The 20975-nt window shown below is 35.9% G+C and overlaps 2 protein-coding genes across 2 annotated transcripts in view; both read left to right on the top strand.

The window, feature by feature from the left end:
• Positions 1-5412, top strand: part of LOC146729621 (atrial natriuretic peptide receptor 3-like) — a 26537-nt gene extending 21125 nt beyond the window's left edge. The window contains exons 3-6 of the mRNA XM_085495015.1: positions 751-886; positions 1285-1379; positions 4090-4222; positions 5324-5412. Of these exons, the coding sequence (XP_085351141.1) occupies positions 751-886; positions 1285-1379; positions 4090-4222; positions 5324-5412 (453 nt within the window). The remainder of the gene's footprint in view (positions 1-750; positions 887-1284; positions 1380-4089; positions 4223-5323) is intronic.
• On the top strand, positions 4173-20975 carry LOC100372572 (atrial natriuretic peptide receptor 2-like). Its single transcript, XM_078009253.2, has 16 exons — positions 4173-4222; positions 5324-5408; positions 6007-6130; positions 7636-7710; positions 8480-8557; positions 11299-11403; positions 13540-13783; positions 14348-14503; positions 15463-15631; positions 16565-16714; positions 16821-16944; positions 18058-18126; positions 18658-18832; positions 18930-19028; positions 19358-19449; positions 19833-20975. The coding sequence occupies exons 3-16, from the start codon at positions 6038-6040 to the stop codon at positions 19959-19961; spliced, it is 1758 nt and encodes a 585-aa protein (XP_077865379.2). The 5' UTR covers positions 4173-4222; positions 5324-5408; positions 6007-6037; the 3' UTR covers positions 19962-20975.

Here is a 20975-nt window from a genome sequence, read left to right as displayed (position 1 = left end):
TACTTTACATCATTTCCGCCATAGAGGCGCTTCGTAATCAGATTCGTGATTATTAAGTATTTTGTTATTGAAACTGAGTAAAATAAATGAAAGAAACATTGAATTGACCATCACGTCATTATCATCTGGGTAGGTTTTGTGTATTTGTAATTAAAGCTTCCCTTCAGAAACACGAGTTGTAATGGACATAGCCATTGGACAATAGCGACAAATAAGAGAAGTTGATATTTACGAGTTTCTTAATGAGTGTTAAGCTCTAACAGATAGGACGCAGCATGCTCATTGAATTGGGTTTAAATATTTCACGAGAACTTACTTTATCTTTTTTTGGCATCTTTTCTCCAGAATGTTTCATTTCGGAAATGTACATGTGGCAATTATAGTTGCATTAAATACTAATTTATTAAATGTTTAGTGAAACGATCTCGGATAAAACTTATTAAACTGCGTAGTCAGATGAATTACGTCTGTAACGACCTTTGATTTGAATAGACGTTGTGTATTTCCTTTCCGATAACTGTAATATGAGTCTTTTATTAAACGTTCATTAAAAACGGAGAGTCGTGTGACAATCGTCTTGGTAATATTCGCAAGTAACCTAGCTACATTGTGATGCGAATATGGAATTTGTAATAACTAGCCTAAAGTTTAGTCTATCATTTTACATCATACCGAACCGTTTTTTTTCCGTCGACAATTCGTATTAGGTATGAAATAATACGTAATTTTTAACATTGTTTTACATTGTAGGTGAACAGTTTTGTTGGTGCTTTTCACGATGCTGTTATACTGTATGCTTTGGCACTCAATGAGACCCTGGAAGAAGGTGGCACCCCACGTGATGGCCATACAATCACATACAAAATGTGGGGTAGAACTTTTGAAGGTTAGTAGAGTAACCTTTCTTCAGCGAACGGCAAGTATAAATACCGAAAATATATGATATAATCTAGTTTATAATTTATCTAGTGATAATTTAATAATCAGCAGGTTTTCTGTAATTCTTATATTGGTGTGTGTTCAATTCTTCTTTGCGTGTAACATTTTATGTTAATTAAGTGGACAATGACCTTGATGTATTAGTTATTGTATGTGAAATTAGCCAAATTGAATAACCAATGATATATCTAAGTGTAAATTCCGTCTCAGTAGAGCAGTTAAACCATGTTAAGATATGCACCCATGCATTCTAGAGTGACCTGCAATATGTTGATACCCATACAATAGATTGATTGATCGATTGATTGATTGAATGCTGATTTCTGATAAATGTGTAAATTGAAGGTATCAGTGGCGACGTGAGAATAGATGAAAACGGGGACAGGGACGCAGACTACTCCTTATTGGAGATGACAGACATAGAAAATGGAACATTCTCAGTGAGTAACAATAATACCTATAATATATTATATGATTTCAGCTCGTTTTAGGTGCGTAAAATATGACGTGATGAAGAAGCACTGATGGTTATTTAGTAATGACTGTTTTCGTTAACATTAAAACTTTGTTAACATGCGACGTCGACTTTGACGTCGTCAAAAAACCTAAATCTAAAAATAGCAACTGTTCACTATTCACCCATACTATTATCAGAATAAGTATATTACTTCTACCATCAACTGTAATTATAATAATAATTATATAGACCGAGCGAAAATATATTACAATAGACTAACAAATTTAAGCATTCAATTTGGCTACCTATGACTTTAATATTTAAGCAAACAATTGTCACTCTAATTGAACCACATTCTGTTCGAAAGTTGTTCCTGCAACTCTACTATTAATATAATGTTTCGCGAACAAAAACATATCGTATGTATGGACACACAATGCTTAATTAGAACAGTTTTTATCACAAAGACTGGATAGTACATTGATGGGCGACCAGTGCGCATACAGTTCGATCTGTACAGTTTCTGTCTATTCAGGTATTATGCATGTCGATCAATGCGAATTATTGAAATGATTATTCGCGAGGGATAATTCTCTGTAAAATTTAAATATAAAATTGAATTTTTAAATATAATTTTGATTCATTTCTTGTATATCAATTGAATAACAGTTTTAATCTACCAGTATGCTGCAGAGGAAATTTAGGAATGTCCTTCCGGTTTCCTTCCGCGTCGGATATATTCATCATTAGGTGATGCCTTTCTTAAATTATTCATCGACATACGCTCGATTTATTCTTGCGTCGAAAACCTTACGCAGGAGAGCATATCTCGCATACGAAATGAAATGCCCTCTCTAGAAATATTTCACTAACAGATGGGAATGTATTTTATCTCCATGGAAACGCATATGTATATGATATATTCCAGCTTCCCTCGCATACCCTGATTTAATTATGATCGTCCTTCGAGCAGGAAGCGCTTACGAGCTATTCACAGAAATGACATAGTTACAAAGTACATTAGCTTTGTTATGCAGGGGGGACAGCCATTAGTAGTTTACAGCGCATCTCTGAACCGATCATGAGTTGTTTCATTCTCTGTATTTCGAAACATTCCATTGAACACAAATTGTATTTATTCACGACAAATCTGATCTATATGTATGTCATAATTCAGTCAACATGAATAAAAAAATGATATTCGCAATATTAGCAGATTCACAAGCAGATTCACTCTTATGATATTATTTTAATTGTACCCATGAAATGAAACGCGATCATTAAAGATGTACGATACCGTTCAAATTACATTGAATCTAAACTAAGAGACACAAAATAAGTTGAAAACGAATATGAAAAACAGCTTACAAATGCAAAAATCCCCTTGACATTTAAAATTGCAGACAGTTTCAATACATTGTGCAGTGCGAATCCAATATAATAAACAATATTAGAGTCTGTTGCCGCTCTTATTATTACCATATATATGAAAGGCAATAATGTAACTGTCACTTTATTGGAATAGTTTGACGTCATTTGTTATGATACCCGATGTGGCAACAGTAATTGTCCGTGATTAAAATATACCTAATCCCATTTCATCAACGTTACATTGAGTTGTTTGTTGATATTCGTTTTCATTTTGTTGTTTCCTAGTTATTCATATCGTTTATTTGCAATTCATTGCTATTCGCAGGTTTTAAAATATGTCACAGTTGCGACAAACAGGGAGAATATATATCAAATCAGAATTACATTAATACATTTGTTTTCTCAAAATTACCAAGAAGTCGCAAATCGATAAATGAGACCTGTTAATCTTAATCGATTCGCCTTGATTTGCATTACCGGTTGTGAACGACTTGCTCCCACAAAATGATAGACCGTCTGACATGTTTGTTGTTTTGTTCGAAGCTGTCTTGCCAAGAAATTGAGTATATTGTATTTACGTTTTGGGGACCACAATCCCGAATTCCCAGATACTTAATTTATGTCTAACACAACTCGCGAATCTTTATCTATATATATTTATTGTTTAATGCGCAAATTCAATATTGTTTTTATACGTACCTCACAACGCCATATAGAAGTTAAACAAAGAAACGATTAAAAATAATATGCAATTTTTCTAATTTTTTTCAAATGGACGACTTGACGACAATCTAAGCCTTAAGCAATCCTCCAATATTCTTCTCAGATTTTGTCATGTAATTGCATTAACTTCAATTTATATTTTAATCAATTGGCACAAGTCGATATTACTGTAATCGTAATATGTTCGTAAATGCCTTTGATCCAGAAACCGCCTCGGCAAAGAGAGGAAATGCGGTACATCTTGATTCTAATAATTATTATGAAGTTGATTAGAAATGTAATTTCCAGGGTATACACAGTTGTAGGCGTTCCGTTTATGAGTGTACAAAAACAGGATATTTACCAAAGTAAGAAAAATTATGATGAATGTACACTTAAAACTAGGTCAGAAGGAAGTACGCTTTTAGTACAACAAGAATAATTCAGCACCTTAACGTAACAATCCTCTAGCAACTGTCAGATTGGAGCAATATAACAACGATTCACATGCGATGGTGTTTTAAATGTTTTTAAGTAAAATCTTCGATAAACATAAAATGTGATGGCCTTATGTGTAACTAACCACACTTAGCTAGCAACTGTGTATCGTCATTCTGTAGGTTATTGCAAACTATTACGGTACTCGAAAAAAATATGAACCTGTCGATGGAGTTGATATAGACTGGCCAGGAGATACACCTCCAGACGATGTACCGGAGTGCGGGTTTGAAGGGGAGCTATGCGGTGAAAAAGGTACATATGTTATATGCTGTTTGTAGCTACAATATTATAGTAACTGTGTTTAATCTCCGTGCTGGTGTAATAATTTGAAAACAGTTGACATTTATATATTCACGTAAAAATAAACCATCGAATGTGTGCTATAGTATTTAGAAATCCTTACATCATACAAGTCTACCAGTGACTGAAAGAGACATGAGCATAATTACTAAAATGGCGTCTTGGCTTTAAGTTGCCGTAACTCATGAACAGTGAATGATAATATCTGTTCGTACACAGCTCGGTTAATAAGGAAAATACGTATGCGTTTATACATGTCATTTGTATTGCCGCAATATACAACAAACTGTTGACATTTGCAAAGCAAGCAATACCAATTAATCGTATTATGCTTTCTGTAATATAGTGTTCGTTTACGATATGTTGTCGAGATTTAACGCCAAGCATTTTAATGTCGTATTCATATTTCACGCTTTTATACTACTTTTCTTATCATTACCCATGAATATTACTTGCATACTACGTACATAGAATTTTTTATTCAATAACACTTTTTTTTCGATGTGACTTGACTCGAATGGATGACAGAATCGATCTTTTTCACTATGTGCATCAATATGTACAGCCGATTCAAATCTCAGACTTTCCATGGTTGTTTGTATAGTTGAGCTTTTGGGGGACATTTAATGTGGAACTGATGTTAGCCCCAAGGAATTTTAACAGGGAACGGAGTTGATTGTATATTGTGTGTAGGTGATAAAACACAGAATACAGATGTATAAGTCGTTCGCGCGTGAGAAATGTGTGGGTGTTTTCTTTCTTCAGCTTGATAGCCATTTACGTACAATTGATAGATTGATTTCATAAAACTAAGAATCACTTTAACTGGCTATTGCAATGTTACTTAATTTATATATCAAATATGCAAGTATCATTTGTTAGTTCTTACGGAAATCTTTTTTTCGAGGGGAACAAACACCAATATGACAATAACCACGTGGCCGCCGATTTTACAGCAGGTTTGCTGGTGCTGAATTTACTTTGCGTGCCAAATACTTAAATGTTCTCGTTTACTCAGTACTTATGTTCAAGGTCAACATTTGTTTATTTCAGAGCCATTATCATTAGCGGCAATCATATCCATCGTGTTTGGCAGTCTTATAGCTTTGCTAGCAGTATTTGCCTTTTTGCTGTACAGGTGAGGAACTTTTAAAGCACAGTGTATACGAGTACGTTGTAACACGTGCATTTACGTGAAAAATATCAATCAATCTTCCGATTAACCTAAATACATTATTGACTGTAGGCGTCAATTCAGACAAACTCATTTAATAATCGAATTCCAGCACTAGTTCAACTTTGTTTTTCAATTTTCATTTTTAAAAACATTGAATAACAACCAGAATGATTGCAAAAATAAATCTAAGAATTTAATCGAACTTTGGTGAACCAATTATGCCAATAATGGCAATGCACCATGTTAATTTGCATATCAAAGGGCTGTCACTGTGGTACATGTCGGTGAACTTTGGACAACCAGAATATACGATATGATAAACGCAAAATAAGACAAAGATATATTTGCATAATTAATATCACTTTACTGTTCGGCAACACGTTATGTTAATTTTGACTGTTTAAGAATCTTAACAGCTGCATTCAAAGATGTGCCTCACTTGCTCAAATCTTTTGCCCAATGTTCCACTTTAAATCGCATCAGTATAACGTGCTGTATACACGTTTCACATGTATTAGTAAGGGGATATATTCATGTCACATTTGTATTTCTTATGTAGAAAGTACAAACTAGAAGCAGCATTAGCTGATATGGCTTGGAAGATCAGATGGGATGAAATTACTTTCAGCATGAATGGGCGGAAAAAGGGGCTCGGGGGAAGTTATACAAGTCTCACATCCAAAGTAAGATCATTATCTTATTCGCTTCGGAATGAAGACATTCCGATTCATAGAAGTGCAGCTGTTTATTTCTCGCGTGCAGGTAGTTTTTTTTTTCTTTTTTGTGGCGTGAATACAGCGTTTTTTCACAGAAAGAGAAATGTGTGGCACATTGTTTCAAGGACACGTTGCGCGACCATATGAATAAAATAGTGAATGCCATGACACCGGATACAATGAACGGCGTACATGCAATACCGCGTGAAAGAAAAATATAGCGAACTGTTCGGAGTATTCATAAGGTATTCCCGTACTGAGAACTATTAACATTACATCATTTACAGCGCCCACGCTTCACATTCGAATAGGCATTTGCCTTGTGGTTATGAATAATTTGATTATCAGTCGATTTATCTCGGCAGATTGGATTTCAACAATGTAACACAATCTATCAGAATATAAAGCCGGCAATAATTGTACAAGCTGCATGTTTTCAAGATTTTTTTCCTAATTCGTGATTGAATTGATGAATGCAGTTGCGACTCCAGACAATGTATTTAAACACGGATATGTGAAATGCTACGAAACTTGGCGTAATTTTTTTTCCGTTTCCAGGGATACGTTACCGTTATTCTTGTTATTTGTCTCCGTGAGTTAGCGTAATCGTTGTCATTCAACCATTAATCGCATAATTGTGTATTGATTTTTTTTTATAGAATTAATTGGGATAATATTACATAATTTTACGTGACTACTAGTTTTGTGTTTTCTTCATCATATGCTCAATACTAAGACATCAGAATAAATGTTGCGAAATATATATTGCGTTTTTCTCAAATGTTCAGTTCATTGACCAATTTACGTGTTATGTAAATATGTACTTAGAACAGTGTACGGAGAAAAGATTTACATACAAAAAATTAATAAATATTGAGAACGGCAATCATCAAATATTATAAATCTTTGGACATATTGACAATTATTATACATCTGTCACCGTAACGCCATAAGTTACAGCGTGCCGTAATTTTGTGGTATTGCACTGGGTATTTTTATCATACCATATTAGAAAATGCGAATTCCAAATGTGGAGCGATTATGCGCGTGAACGTCTTCTAATAATAAAACCAAACCATGCAGCCCCGGGGTTTGACCGGACTCCACACTGAACAAATCGCTAAATCTTTTCTAAACTCTTTGAATTTCGCCATTCCCATGATGTATCCTTGGGAGAGATAAGATGTATGACAATGACGTTATTACGAGGATACCGCAAAGTATGCACCCAAACAGTACGTCGGTCGATACGTTGTACTGTCTTCGTGCATACTCTTCGGTATCCTCGTAATAACCTTATAGTATTCTTCGAAATACCCTATAGTCGGTACAAAATTATTACATTCGATATTGTTGTTTATTTGTTGATGATGTAATAACGAGTACCACACAATGATGAGATCTATTATACTACGTCTGTCTTTATACTCTTTAAATTAAAATGAATACGTTTGCTTTGTGTATTTTTGCAGAGATCTAGTGCTCATTCGCAACAGTCCGTGTGGGAAACAAACCAACAAGTTTTCACAATCACAGGAATGTACAAGGTAATTTAAATATAATATAATATAGAAACTTTTGAAACTTTCATATTTATTTATTGTGATGCCATTGACTTTACCATCTGAATAGTAGACTTTGAATGCATTTAGCAAAGACAAATCATTAAATTGAAATTACAAAAATTGAAGCAACATTCTAGAGTTCTCACACAAACCGTTTGTCGTGAAATTAACACGGGCTTGTAGAAAAGTCTCCAAAAGTTGGTTTATACTCACTAATCAAATGTAGTTACAATATGCAATATGAACGAAAACATGTAATTTTCTACATTGATACTGTAGACCATGTCGGATAATTATACAATGAAGCTGTAGCTTTCACAGAGCTCATGTCATCTCGTTAGATGAAAAATCCGAACTACTAACACGCATGTGCAGTGATTTTTATATACGTACCAGAACAACCAGCGCACATGCGCATAAGAGAATTTCAATGTTTCATCCAACAAATACTCAAATGTGCGTTACAAGAACAATGTTTGCAGTTCATGATAAATCCAATGTATCTATCAACTTGCGATATCAAAGAAAAATACTTAAAAAAAATTATGTTCTCGTCCATATTGCATTTTAAACAAAACTTGATTTCCCTGTACGAGTTACCTTTAACAGTTAACGGCATTTTATAGTTGTATACCTTGCTCGTTATCAGTATATCAATAAACGTATATGAACACCATTAATACAAGCATAATTAAAATGTATAAAACATAATTATTTCACGTTTCGTTTTTTTTTTGTATGCAATGTTCAGAACAATATTGTTGCTATAAAGCGAATCGATAAAAGAAGAGTAGAAGTCAACAGACAAATATTACTGGAGTTTAAACACGTGAGTATTAAGCTGTTTAATGTTTTCAACATTACACATTCCGTAGATCCGATGACGTAACATAATATGTCAAATTATTGTTTGTACGTGGTTTACTTTGTGTGGTGCATTTATAATGAGTATTAGCGCTTTTTCGGTATTTAAAATACGACGACAGCCATATGAACGAACGAGTATCATATTTGTTTTTAACTTCAGTACTTTTTACGATTGAGTGCATGCGGGAATCGATGAATGATATTTACTTCTGTAGAAAACGTGCAACGTATTTAAACAAATATAAATATATTCACGCCGACTGTAAGATAAAGCCATCATCTCTGTGAACGTGATTATGTGTGAAACATATTCGTACGTTGAACAAGGATTGATCGTAAAATGAAAGTTCTGGTGAGATTGGAACACCAGATTATTCAACCATTTGTTATAAGTACAGTGAGATGTTATCGTTTTATCTGTTAACGTTACAATTACCATAAATATGTGTCAGATCTACACTTCTATATATACGGGTACGTGTTTTATTTTGATATTTCAAGGTAAATGTGTGATGTTGGAATTATATTTGGTTCACTGAACGTGATGCCACGTATATAAAAACATACTTCGTCGTTTAAAACATGTCTCATATTAGCAAGCACTAAATCATCATACCCGTCACGGAATATTAGCTAACATTTTTGAAACAATCATGGGCAAGTGATTGTATATTGACAAGAGCAGGCCAATATTAGAATTATTACGCAGGTAGATGTTCCCAGCTCGCAATATACCACTGGAGAGACAACCTCCTTAACACGCGCCTTGGTTCATTAAAAAAGTGCATCATGTTCTCCCATATGGCAATTTTATAAGGCAAACGATAAAATGGATATAGTGAAAATAAAAGATTCCCGATGACTGATGGTGTATACTTCTGTGCACCATGACTTCAGGGAGTGCTAAAGTTCACATTGCCCACAGTATATATCCCGCCAGATGCATTTTAACAACTTCGATATACTCTTCTAAACGAGACCCGGTCACGATGTATTCTTCCCAGTGTGTGTCTAATTAGGAGAAGATTCTCGGAGCTATCGATCCCATTGTTGCAGTGCATCTCATTGATACTTATCAAGTAGGTATACCCACATCAATCAATGCCTGCGTTTTATTATTTTCTCGCAGCCGCAGAAAAGTAGACAGAGCCACTCGTGCTCGATACATTAAAACATCACTCCGTTAGTCAATGTACTTAAAACTTACTGTATAATTTATCAAAAATATCATTCCGTTGCATATAAGTTATGGGTCACGTGATGTGCCAAAAACGCAGAAGTACAAACTTGTTTCAACCGTCGACGAACGCAGAATAAAAAAAGATTATAATAAAGCGTGTAATTACATGCAGGCTTCAAAAAATACTGGCTTGTTTGTCTAAAAACAGCTTATTCCAATTTGTGAAAAAAATTTACCGTTGGTTGCATGGCAGTGTGGCTTCCGAAGGGACATTAACCTACATGCGTTATCATGTCGTTTATAAAAAAAAAGCATGCATCACAGATAAATGGGAGGAAAACACAGCAAATTACCGGCCAACTTTACTATAACATATTCAATATACAGAGTTCGAATTTTACAGTCATATAGGGAAAAGAAGAAAAAATGATCCACGTAAACCGCTGCCATATCTATAGTTACATACATACAAACGAATAAATGACAATTACATAACAATCAATTGATCAAACAACTATTCAGATAAAAACAAGTACACAGAAGTGCAAAATTAAAATATTATGAGAACTCGTGGCAAATATGAAGTGGTTTTTGGAAAGAGTATATTCCGCTCTGAACCCCAATTTGACTGACTGACGAACAAGAACAAAGCTATATGTCCCGGCCCAGTTCCGCAGTTTTCCATCACAGGGAACGGCATATGTAATGCGTACTGTTGTCTATCATCGTCGCTGTATAAATATTACGGTAGTTTTGCACAAGATATCTACAATCTATCTTATTAGGACATGCGAACTCCAAACATTAAGCCATTAAGCTATAATTCCAAGTTGGCAAAGAAAGCGTTTCACTAATTTGCGAATTCTTACTCATCTCGGGGCTACACACAGGTTATGTTGGGACAAAAACAATAATACGCTTATTACTCTGCGTTATCCACGCAATGACCTAATACTATGAGGTTACCACGAAGATATCTCAAAGTATGCACGAAGACAGTAAATACAGCGGCAGTATCGACGCACGCGCAGCGTAGGTCGATGCGTCGGCGTACTGTATGTCGATACTCCCGCTGTACTGTCTTCTTGCATAGGTATCCTCGTAATATATTCTACAAAAACAAACAAAAAAAACAAAACAAAGCATACCTCGATATTAAAGTTGTGTACATTTCATTTGTCCCGTTTAATTGCTGAAATGAAAATGAATAAATGTTACCGAACATGGCATACACTGTTAGTGAGTCTAGTGCGCCGATTCTTAGCGGCTACTTCGGAATATGTGAGAACGCAAGGCTCAGTTGAAACATTAAGTAATATGCTTATTATTTACTAAACGTCTCTAGACAAGCATACTAGACAAGCTACGTGGAATATCTTATCAGACTCATTTTTACCTTGTTTCATGTATAAATGCTGTAAATTGTGGTGTTGGTATACGCTCTCAATAATAACGATTGCATTGTTGCAATTATATTAACATATTAATTGAAATTAATTAATTGTTTTTTTCTGTTCCTTCAGATGAGGGATCTGCAACACGACCATGTGACACGGTTCATTGGTGCTTGCATTGACCCGCCGAATATCTGCGTTATGACCGAATATTGCCCTAAAGGCAGCCTGCAAGTAAGCTAATAGAATAACATCGATGTAAAAAGCAGTGCTTATATAGAAGTTTTGATATGTCTGCGTTGTGAAGTGCTCGATTTATAGGTCGATCTACCCTTTTCAGGTGGGATTCAATTAGTCTGAAGAACTGTATGTCATTTTCGTTGAGAATCGGCATTTTAATGTACGCAACTTCGACGTACTATTGTGCATTCACTCTTGATTAGTGACATGTATTGGTTTTGCCGTATAGACATACCACATCAGTATGGACGCAACGTAATAACATCTTTGTGACATACAGTGTAAATCAATTTTTCCAGACATTCCAATATAAGCAGCTCACAAATTCCCTGGTACTGTTTTGTAAATTCACTGACAAAAATAAGTGAAAACTTTTTAAATTCACGGCCAGTAAAATTGTATCAAAAAGGATGTGTCGTAGAACTAATGGCGCGCTGTTATCTCACATTCAGAGTAATAACGTATACAGTGTTATTGGTAACAATAACGGTTACATTTGATATGATGTGTGTGTCTAGACACTTTTTTTTGGGGGGGGGGGGCTCATTTAATTACAAATACTAAAAGTGTCTCTACCTGAGTGTCGAACTGCACTGATTTACGCTGTATATCGGAGAAACTTGCTAAAGCACTTGCTACTACAGTTAGGGATTGTTACAATATGATTCACTTCATTGCGCATATGTCTTTTCTATAAAGCATATCAAAACGACATGCACATTCATCCACATTGAATAATAAATTAGCATATCTTCTGCCAGTCACCCAAGAGTAAACCGTCACCAGTCATAGCATACAAGGAAACGTTAGACATTAAGACGACTAAGGGCATATATGCTTCAGTTTCAACGTCAGTATTGTATTACATGGATTGTTAGAGAGATTATCCATTATTGCATGACACCTGCGAAAAGTGGGAATGTGCAAAATCTATTTAAGCGAACACGTCTGCCCATTTTTTTTTTAAATTTGGACTGTCGAAAAATTTAATACACATTCAGTTTAACTTGAAAGTTGAACTTTAAAGAATCAAATAGACGATGTGGTTGGCTCGTTGTACACGCTTGCGTTTTAGTTACGCATAGGGTGTACAGGAATATCACGCAAGTAGATACATTTCCAGATGAAAATGGCCAGAATTTCTAATCTCAATGGTTAGCAAACAAGGGGTTTGTGGTTTAAATAAATCATACAAATGTAGGGAAGCATTGAATACTGATGAGTCACGCACATGTGTGAGCTTTGACACGAGTATTACCTAATTATCCTAAGTTACTATGACAGCACGTGGTACCGATCAACCAATGAGAATGCAGCCTTCCTATAACGGCCAGCGTACGGTGTTTTAATAGTGCATAATAGAAAAAATAAATAGGATTTAATGGCTCATCAACCTTTGTCAAAGTTGAGTAATGATTTGTTTTCAAAAACGCACTAAAAACTAATTAATTGTAAAATATATCATCGCAAATGAGAATCGGCCCAGTTAAGCGTCGCGGTGTTGCTCTAAAAAAAACACAGTAATTTCTAAGTAAATTAGATTGTTAAACATCGTGATCGTAAACCACTCTAACACTTTACGCCGGCGTTTTTTTTAAATTGACAGTGTTCTAGGCAGTTGGTTGAGAAATATGCAACGAAGCGATGTTTTGCCGCAGATTAAAATAATCATGTCATAGCAAATTACCTTAATCAACTTAAACGAAAGAAGAATAAATAAGAAAGATACCGTAAAGTAGCTGTGTCTAATTGTTTTTCATCTTGTACTAATCCTGCAATTAAACTATTAGCTGAAAATTAGAGGAACGTTGTCGTTATGAACTTTTTTCATGTCCACCCACCATCTTGGGAATATCACCTACTTGTTCTATACTCTCGTAATACCAAGCGGTTGTCAACCAAGACATCGTTCTAAGAACGCGAAAGCCATGAAAGTTGTTTGACCCTTCAAATGGTGCTCAATTCACCCCCCTCTCACGTTCACTGCTCTCTTGAGCTATGTAACTATGAAAACGTGATGACGGAAGAGAAGTGAACACTATTGGAGATGTATAAAGTCTTGTGGCTATCTCATTTTCACCGACATCTCGATAGTCATTTTTATCAATGTTTTTTTTTTCATCTATGAAGGACATTCTGGAAAATGACTCCATCAAGCTGGACTGGATGTTCCGATACTCACTTGCCTACGATATTGTTAAAGGCATGCATTACATACACAGTAGTGTCATCAATTCCCATGGCAACCTGAAATCAACCAACTGTGTTGTTGACAGTAGGTTTGTGTTGAAGGTTACGGACTTTGGATTAAATCAATTTAAAAAGGGCGATGAAGACACGGATCTCGAGTTTGAATCTCATCAGTACTTTCAGCGTAGGTTCAATCATTTAATCAAACTCATTCCTATTAAACGTGGCAATACTGAGCACATAATGTAAGTCGCGCCCTCTAGCGACAAAAGACTTCTATGGCGTAAATAGTTGCTAAGAACCCGTTCAATTCGTCTCTGTGCATTTTTCAATTAACATGCCATTTTGTTAGTAGCTTACTGTATTTTAAATGACGCACGATGGCACACGATATTGCAAACAGATATCTGCGTCATTTAACGTCACTGAATCGTTTTGTCGCTAGCGGGCGCAACTTATTTACAAGAACGATACAGTATATTGAAAGGCGGCGACCGTCACCCCACGCATATGGAAGATTTGCCATGATAAACAACTTGGTATTTGTACAACCCACCGACCGCGTTCTACCGTGTTGTTGCGGCAAGTACATTCGACATTCGATCTGGGCGAGCTGGTTTTATAATAATTGAAAACACTTGTACACTCTACGCAACACGATGCGTCATTTCTGTGGTTTGCTGGAAAACACAAAAAGCCGTATATTTGGACCAATAACAAGATAGTTGTTTACCATTCATGTCAATAGGGTTATTATGGACGGCACCGGAGTTACTCCGAATGACAGAGGCACCACTTGGTGGAACGCAGAAAGGAGATGTTTATAGTTTTGGAATTATATTACAAGAAGTGGTTCATCGATGCGGTCCATTCTACGTATCTCACATGGATCTATCACCGAAAGGTAAGTTTATATGAATTGTGCATGCTGTGTACATCGATTAGAAGTGAATAACAGTACGATGGTTTAATAGTTATTATATCACTGCCACAGTTGGAGCAGTATACCACATATGGTAAAAAGTTAAAAGACAATTATGTTTTTATATAAACTGACTATGCACAAAAAGAAATCAAAGTAATTTGGTGTAATATGTATACCATTTGCTAGCACATAACAACCAAAACACCAAGCTTTTAGTCATATATGTGACGGTATATAACGTCTATAGCTCTTAACATTTGGTCCATTGCCATACATCATTTGATGTCTGCTTTTGAAATCAAGCTCTTCTAGAATTATACAAATGTACACCGAATTACCATGGCTATTCGGGGTTTAATCAATCATAGTCAAGATTATCGTCTATCTATCGCCCTTGAACCGCGGCGTTGTAAGGGTAAAGCAAGAGACTGCTTGAACTCACTGCACTCTACGTGTTCTATTTCACCCAGAGTAATACAACTCTGTGTACAGTCAGTGTTTAAGTAATGAAATTTACATGTGTCGACAACGGTGGTAATCCAAGTGTTGACTGACAATTAAAATAGCCATTATAATTGTTCTTTGTATCAGGGCAATACATATTGTTTTAAGGAAATATTAGTTACTTATTGTTTTAAGGAGATATACCATTTTATGTGTGCTTAGTTTAACGTAATTCTACCGACTGCATGATTGTCGTACACTTATCTACGCCTGTTATACGTCACATTATTATTAAGTCGCTAGAGGGCGCAATAAAGAACTTTTTTTTTCAATACGGTAATACTTAAGGTTGCCTGGCGATCGACGGAATTAGAATGGGAGTTCCGACTATACTGACCGGTTTGTTAATGATTTAACATTAAAAATGAAAATATGAGATATTATAATATTTATTCATATTCTATGACATTTCATTATTGTCTTCAATTTTTCAGAAATTGTACAGAAAGTAAAATCTGGAAATAGACCGTATTTCAGACCAAGTGTAGATAAATCCACGTGTCCGGAAGAACTTTATCCAGTGATGGAGAAATGCTGGGCACAGGACCCGGCTGAGAGACCAGACTTCAGTTCACTCAGAACAACGATGAGGAAACTAAACAAGTACGTCTTTTTAAGTAGATTGTTACTTCTGCGATTGGCACGTTGAATACGCGATATGAATATACATTGCAACATATATCGGCAGTTATGCATAGAATTACCGCACGGTGTTGTGGATGGAGGAATGTCCGAACGGAACAACACCGTGCAGGCGGACGATGGCGCGTTCATGAATTTTACTAGTATATACTGTAAAACATGTCCTGTTCGCGAGCATGTCTTTTTAGCGAATTTGGCGAGAGAACTGGCTGTGTCTAATGACTTTATTATAAATCCAAAATGGCAAAGGCTCAGGGATTTGTATAGAGTAGTCCGGAATATAAAACTATGGGCGCTTCCTAATTACACTTGGCAGTTTTTCTTTGTTTTTATGGAGGTGATAACTGTGCATTTGTTTTGGCACGCGACAGACAATATTGTGAAAACAGGAAATCAACAATGGCAAAAGAGTTTCGCTAAATTAACATTTCGCTATTACGTCATTTTTCCACAATTCGCGAAAATTGCATGTCGCTTTTTCAACATGTTTTACAATATGTTAAGTATATGTAGACAATAATATACAGTAGTCTAATTGAATAAATTATCCTAATCTTCCCTTACAAATAACTTCCTATTCTCCGTTTCCAGTTACGAGTCGTTAGTTAGAAAAAATTATCTTTGTTTTTTAGTGTTGGCTCTTTGGAACAAAATGATCGCCACCCCGATTCACATGCTTATGTTAGGTGTATTGCGATTGAGATTGAATAATTGTAGGAATTTCTCCTCAATAAATGCATTTCACTCAAACTGTACTTTATTCAGCTTGGTTAATATTAGAGTTTTGAGTTTGGATGTCCCGTTATTTATTGAAATTGTCAGTTAGAAGGGTATTACTATTGACATAGTAACCTCACCTTTGTGATGATATTACTACATGCTGTTGTTTTACAGTCGAAGTGCCACTGGTAATATTCTGGACAATTTACTACAACGCATGGAACAATATGCAAATAATCTGGAAAGCTTAGTGGAGGAGAGAACCGAAGCCTTCTACGAAGAGAAAAGAAGAGCGGAAGAGTTATTGTATCAAGTCTTGCCAAAGTAGGTTTATTCGAATAACAATGCAATCAAATAATACCGGAACAGGCGTTTAAATCACTTAATAAAGAAATGAAGTGACACTGGCATTTAACTAAATCTTTTCCAGACCTGTTGCAGAGAAATTGAAGCGAGGAGAAGCAGTACAGGCTGAATCCTTCGACAGTGTAACTATATTCTTCAGTGATATTGTTGGCTTCACCGCTCTTTCTGCGTCAAGCACTCCTATGGAGGTATGTCTGTGTAGATGTAGATTTTTCAATAGACCACACAATTATTAGCAAAATTTGTTCGTGTCATGCAGGCGCATTACTCATATAGTTATCCTTTAATTTTCAAAAACATGTTCTACTATCAACATAAATTGATATGCAAAATTATTATCTGTAGTATACGTGGTGATCGTGTTTGTGTTCTTTCAGTGTTCATGATATACTCACAGGAACAATTAGCGTTATTTATTTGTAGTCATAAAAGAAATCGGGGTCGGTAGTAGTTATCCAAGCGCTGTAAGCTGGGGACGCTCGGGAGTAACATATAGGTTGGCAACCCAAGGTGTGAAATCAACACAGTGTAGTTAATTATATTACGCTATGACACCTTATTAATAATGTATTTTACAATTTAACCTTACGTATTTAAAAATCGTCGTAATGTAGTAACCGTTTCCCCTTGGAATAAGTTACATCTCCGGCATAACCATGATCATAATTAAAAATGAAAGGGAAACAAAATTAAATGACATACATACAATTACAGTATAGACTTCAACCGATCGATTTGTACTGTGTCGTAAGCCGTAGGGGTTATCTCCACGACTCGCAGAGTATTCTAACAAAGCTTATTCGATTTTCCCCCCAAATTAGCCTTCTCAACATCCAGGTGACTTAGGATTCGATAATTTCAATTTCAGAATACTACCCAAATAAAAATAGTTTAACATATAGATGTTTTGGCACTGTAATCTGTTTTTCTATCTTCTCCGTGAAAAATACGGTGTGCTGCCTTACGCTACTATGTTAGTCATCAAACTGTCTAAATATACGTTAACATCTTCTGTTCCATTTGTGCGAATCGAGTTATTGACCGTGTATTGCAATATTTTCTTTTGACGAAATAAATCGAGAATCGACAACGCGGTTGGGAAAAAATGAACGCAATTGTAAATCTAGCAATTGAAATAAGTATATTTTTCTGGAGTATTCAATAATGGTGAGCGCTGTGATTATCACTGAACATATTTTAGACATAGGTGATATTGAAGCGTACATTCCGTATTAAATGAAACCGGACACTGCCAGGAATGCTGTTCATATGCAAATGTTATCTTGGTTGTTTCATTCCAGGTCATCGCTTTACTAAATGACCTTTACACGTGTTTTGATGCAATTATTGATAATTTCCACGTTTACAAGGTATGATGTGTTTACGTACTGTTTTAGAAAAATCATATTCAACACCATCTTCTCCACGTAGGTGGATACTCGCACTATTACTGCTAGTATTAGTAACCACAATTGATTCATGCACTGAAGAACATTCTAACACCTTAAATGACGGTAGTCGTCGCGCCACGCATGCGCGAGATATATGGGTCTCATATAAACAAAGATGGCGACTTGGACTGTTGCGCAGATCAACGAGTACAAACTGAGACGTTACGAAACTTTAATTAAGAATTTTTAGGTGGTTGGAAAACATGGAAGAAGTGACCGGTGGTAAGTCATGCAAGTCGCACCCAGGTAAAATCTCATACTTGTGATTTCCATTAAAAGAGCGCATTTGGATTGTGGGGAAATCAATGTTTATCAACACAAATGTCGCACATGCGCAGCGCGATGACTGCCGCGCTTTAACCCAGCACGCCGTAATGTACTTGCGATTTAGCCTAATAAACTCAAATGACGTCATGTCTTGGTTAACACCACGATTCGCTCTCGTTACAGGTGGAAACCATCGGCGATGCGTACATGGTGGTGTCGGGTCTACCCATTCGTAACGGCGACTATCACGCCAGAGAGATCGGTAGAATGGCGCTAGCTTTACTCGATGCTGTTGATACTTTCAAAATAAGACACAAACCAGGCGAGCAATTAAAACTGCGGATCGGAATACACTCAGGTAAGTAATTAAACTGGTCAAAGATTTATTTTCTTTATATGATGTAATTTAGAAATTTGATAAGAAATTGAATCAACATCTCTACCTGTATTTACAGGTATGGTATGCGCTGGTGTTGTAGGTCTTAAGATGCCCCGATACTGTCTTTTTGGTGACACGGTGAATACAGCTTCAAGAATGGAGTCCAATGGATTACGTAAGTCGTATTTATTGCCATATAAAATAAGGGTACTTTCTAGATAATCACTACAACACTCGTGCATCGTGGTGAGCTCCTGAAAGGCGCCATCAATCTATATATTGTTGAATCACTCACATAATATTTCCAACAAACACCGTTGATGGCAGTATATGAATAATAGTTGCCGAACGTACAACGAGGCGCGACCCGGACTACAAAATAGGAATCCCCGACACAGATTTTCATACTTTTAATAGTGGCTAGCTGTATATCCATTCATTCTACATGTATATAAACCTCGGGTTTAATCCAGCATCATATTCATTTTTACAAAATCTTTCTAGCTCGGAAAATCCATCTCAGCAAAGAAACCAACAAGATACTTGAGTCTTTTGGAACATTCCACCTTGAATGCAGGGGTGAAGTCGAGATGAAAGTGAGTGAGTTATGCTGATATCGTGCCTCTATCTTTATGTTAGGCGGCACTGACACATTTACATATGAACCGGTCTACAGAAATGTCTCGCTGTTTTATTCACTCGGGACTATATAACTATTCCAAGAAAAGATCGTGAAGGTGACATTTACGTTTTTAAAATGTAACTTAAATGTCATCTTTGAATCGCATAATTTACCCTAAAGGGCGGTGTCTATTGATACCAGAATGGTCATTGCAACACACCTTTGCAATCAACATTTTTCGTTTGAAAACGGTAGCCTAAGAACGACATTACATAGGTAATGACCCTTTTCGGATTGCCGTGGAGTATACATATATACTTAGATTGGATAATAACTGCGTTGTATGTTTTAATTCAGGGCAAAGGTAAACAGTTGACATACTGGTTAGTTGGTGAAGATCCTCCAAAGCAGAAATATATATCAAAGGCTAATGGGCCTTTATCGCCAATTTCTACCAAGAATAACAGAAACATTGTATATGCTTAATTATATTGTCGCGATAAGACGGTATGTCTGTTTAGCCGATGTAATGAAAAGATCTGGGATATGGGTAAAGAGTTGTATTTACAAAACAAAGATACATTTAACTGCAATGTCTTATTGTTCCGCTGCGGACAATACGATGACTGTATATTGTCAAACTACGCTGTTCTCAAAGCCGGGAGTACTAAGTGGGTTATTGAGACTGTTGCGCATTTATATACCACATGCTACAAGAATCGGTAAATAAATGTATCGAATGTTCTATGTGAGGACCCTGAGATAAATTTACAGTGCGGAACATCACAATTATTTATTTATGTAAAAAGTGTGTGTTTATAAGTTAGGCAACACAATATATTATGGTATACTTATTTCACAGTACTGCACTCACGCACGTGTGTCATGCGGTTGCGTTTGAACAAAGCAGAGCGAGTAAGATTTGTGTAGACAAAATACAATGTAAAACGTGTTATCTGTAAATTTAACCATATATATGTACATATAAAATTTGAACATTTTCACTTGTGATCGCTACAAATCGGACAACGTGTCGTCATAGATAGTAACATAGTTACCCCACACATTGTCGGCCTAGATTACAGTATTGCGATCGTGGGAAGGCGTTGCCTTTAACAGACAATCATTCATTTTAAGTTATGTATTCTTATTTGTTCAAATAAAATATCGCATCGCTTTGTTCGGGCATGTATTATGTAATAAACACCCATATCTACACGCGTGTACATAAAATGAGGGGCATATATTGGAATGTATGCGTTTATAATACGGAACTATTTTTTTTCTAGCTCTCAGTATTTATTACAGTTTCTGTTTAGTTCACATTTAATGTCAAACGCCTGATGTGAAAAAATTGACAGCTAGCTGAAGGTGCAATCACATTAAATGCCTGCCGAATCCTATTTTGAGCGCCAATGAATCACCGTGATGCTAGGAAGTGTATCGTGTGATGTGACGTTTATTCCGATATAAAACAAATAAAAGATTAATAAACTACAA

This window comes from Saccoglossus kowalevskii, chromosome 21 (genome assembly GCF_978046115.1).
Source record: "Saccoglossus kowalevskii chromosome 21, keSacKowa6.1, whole genome shotgun sequence".
Classification (NCBI taxonomy): Eukaryota; Metazoa; Hemichordata; class Enteropneusta; family Harrimaniidae; genus Saccoglossus; species Saccoglossus kowalevskii.
Note: the sequence above shows the minus strand (reverse complement) of the source record. Positions and strands in the feature narration are given on the sequence as shown.

What these genes read in the sequence shown, in the direction of transcription:
- LOC100372572 (XM_078009253.2), top strand. Translation starts at nt 6,038, where the DNA reads ATGGCTTGGAAGATCAGATGGGATGAAATTACTTTCAGCATGAATGGG. An exon ending in ATACAAGTCTCACATCCAAA is followed by an intron (nt 6,131 to 7,635) that starts GTAAGATCATTA and finishes GTATTTTTGCAG; the next exon opens with AGATCTAGTGCTCATTCGCA. An exon ending in ACGATGAGGAAACTAAACAA is followed by an intron (nt 15,632 to 16,564) that starts GTACGTCTTTTT and finishes GTTGTTTTACAG; the next exon opens with TCGAAGTGCCACTGGTAATA.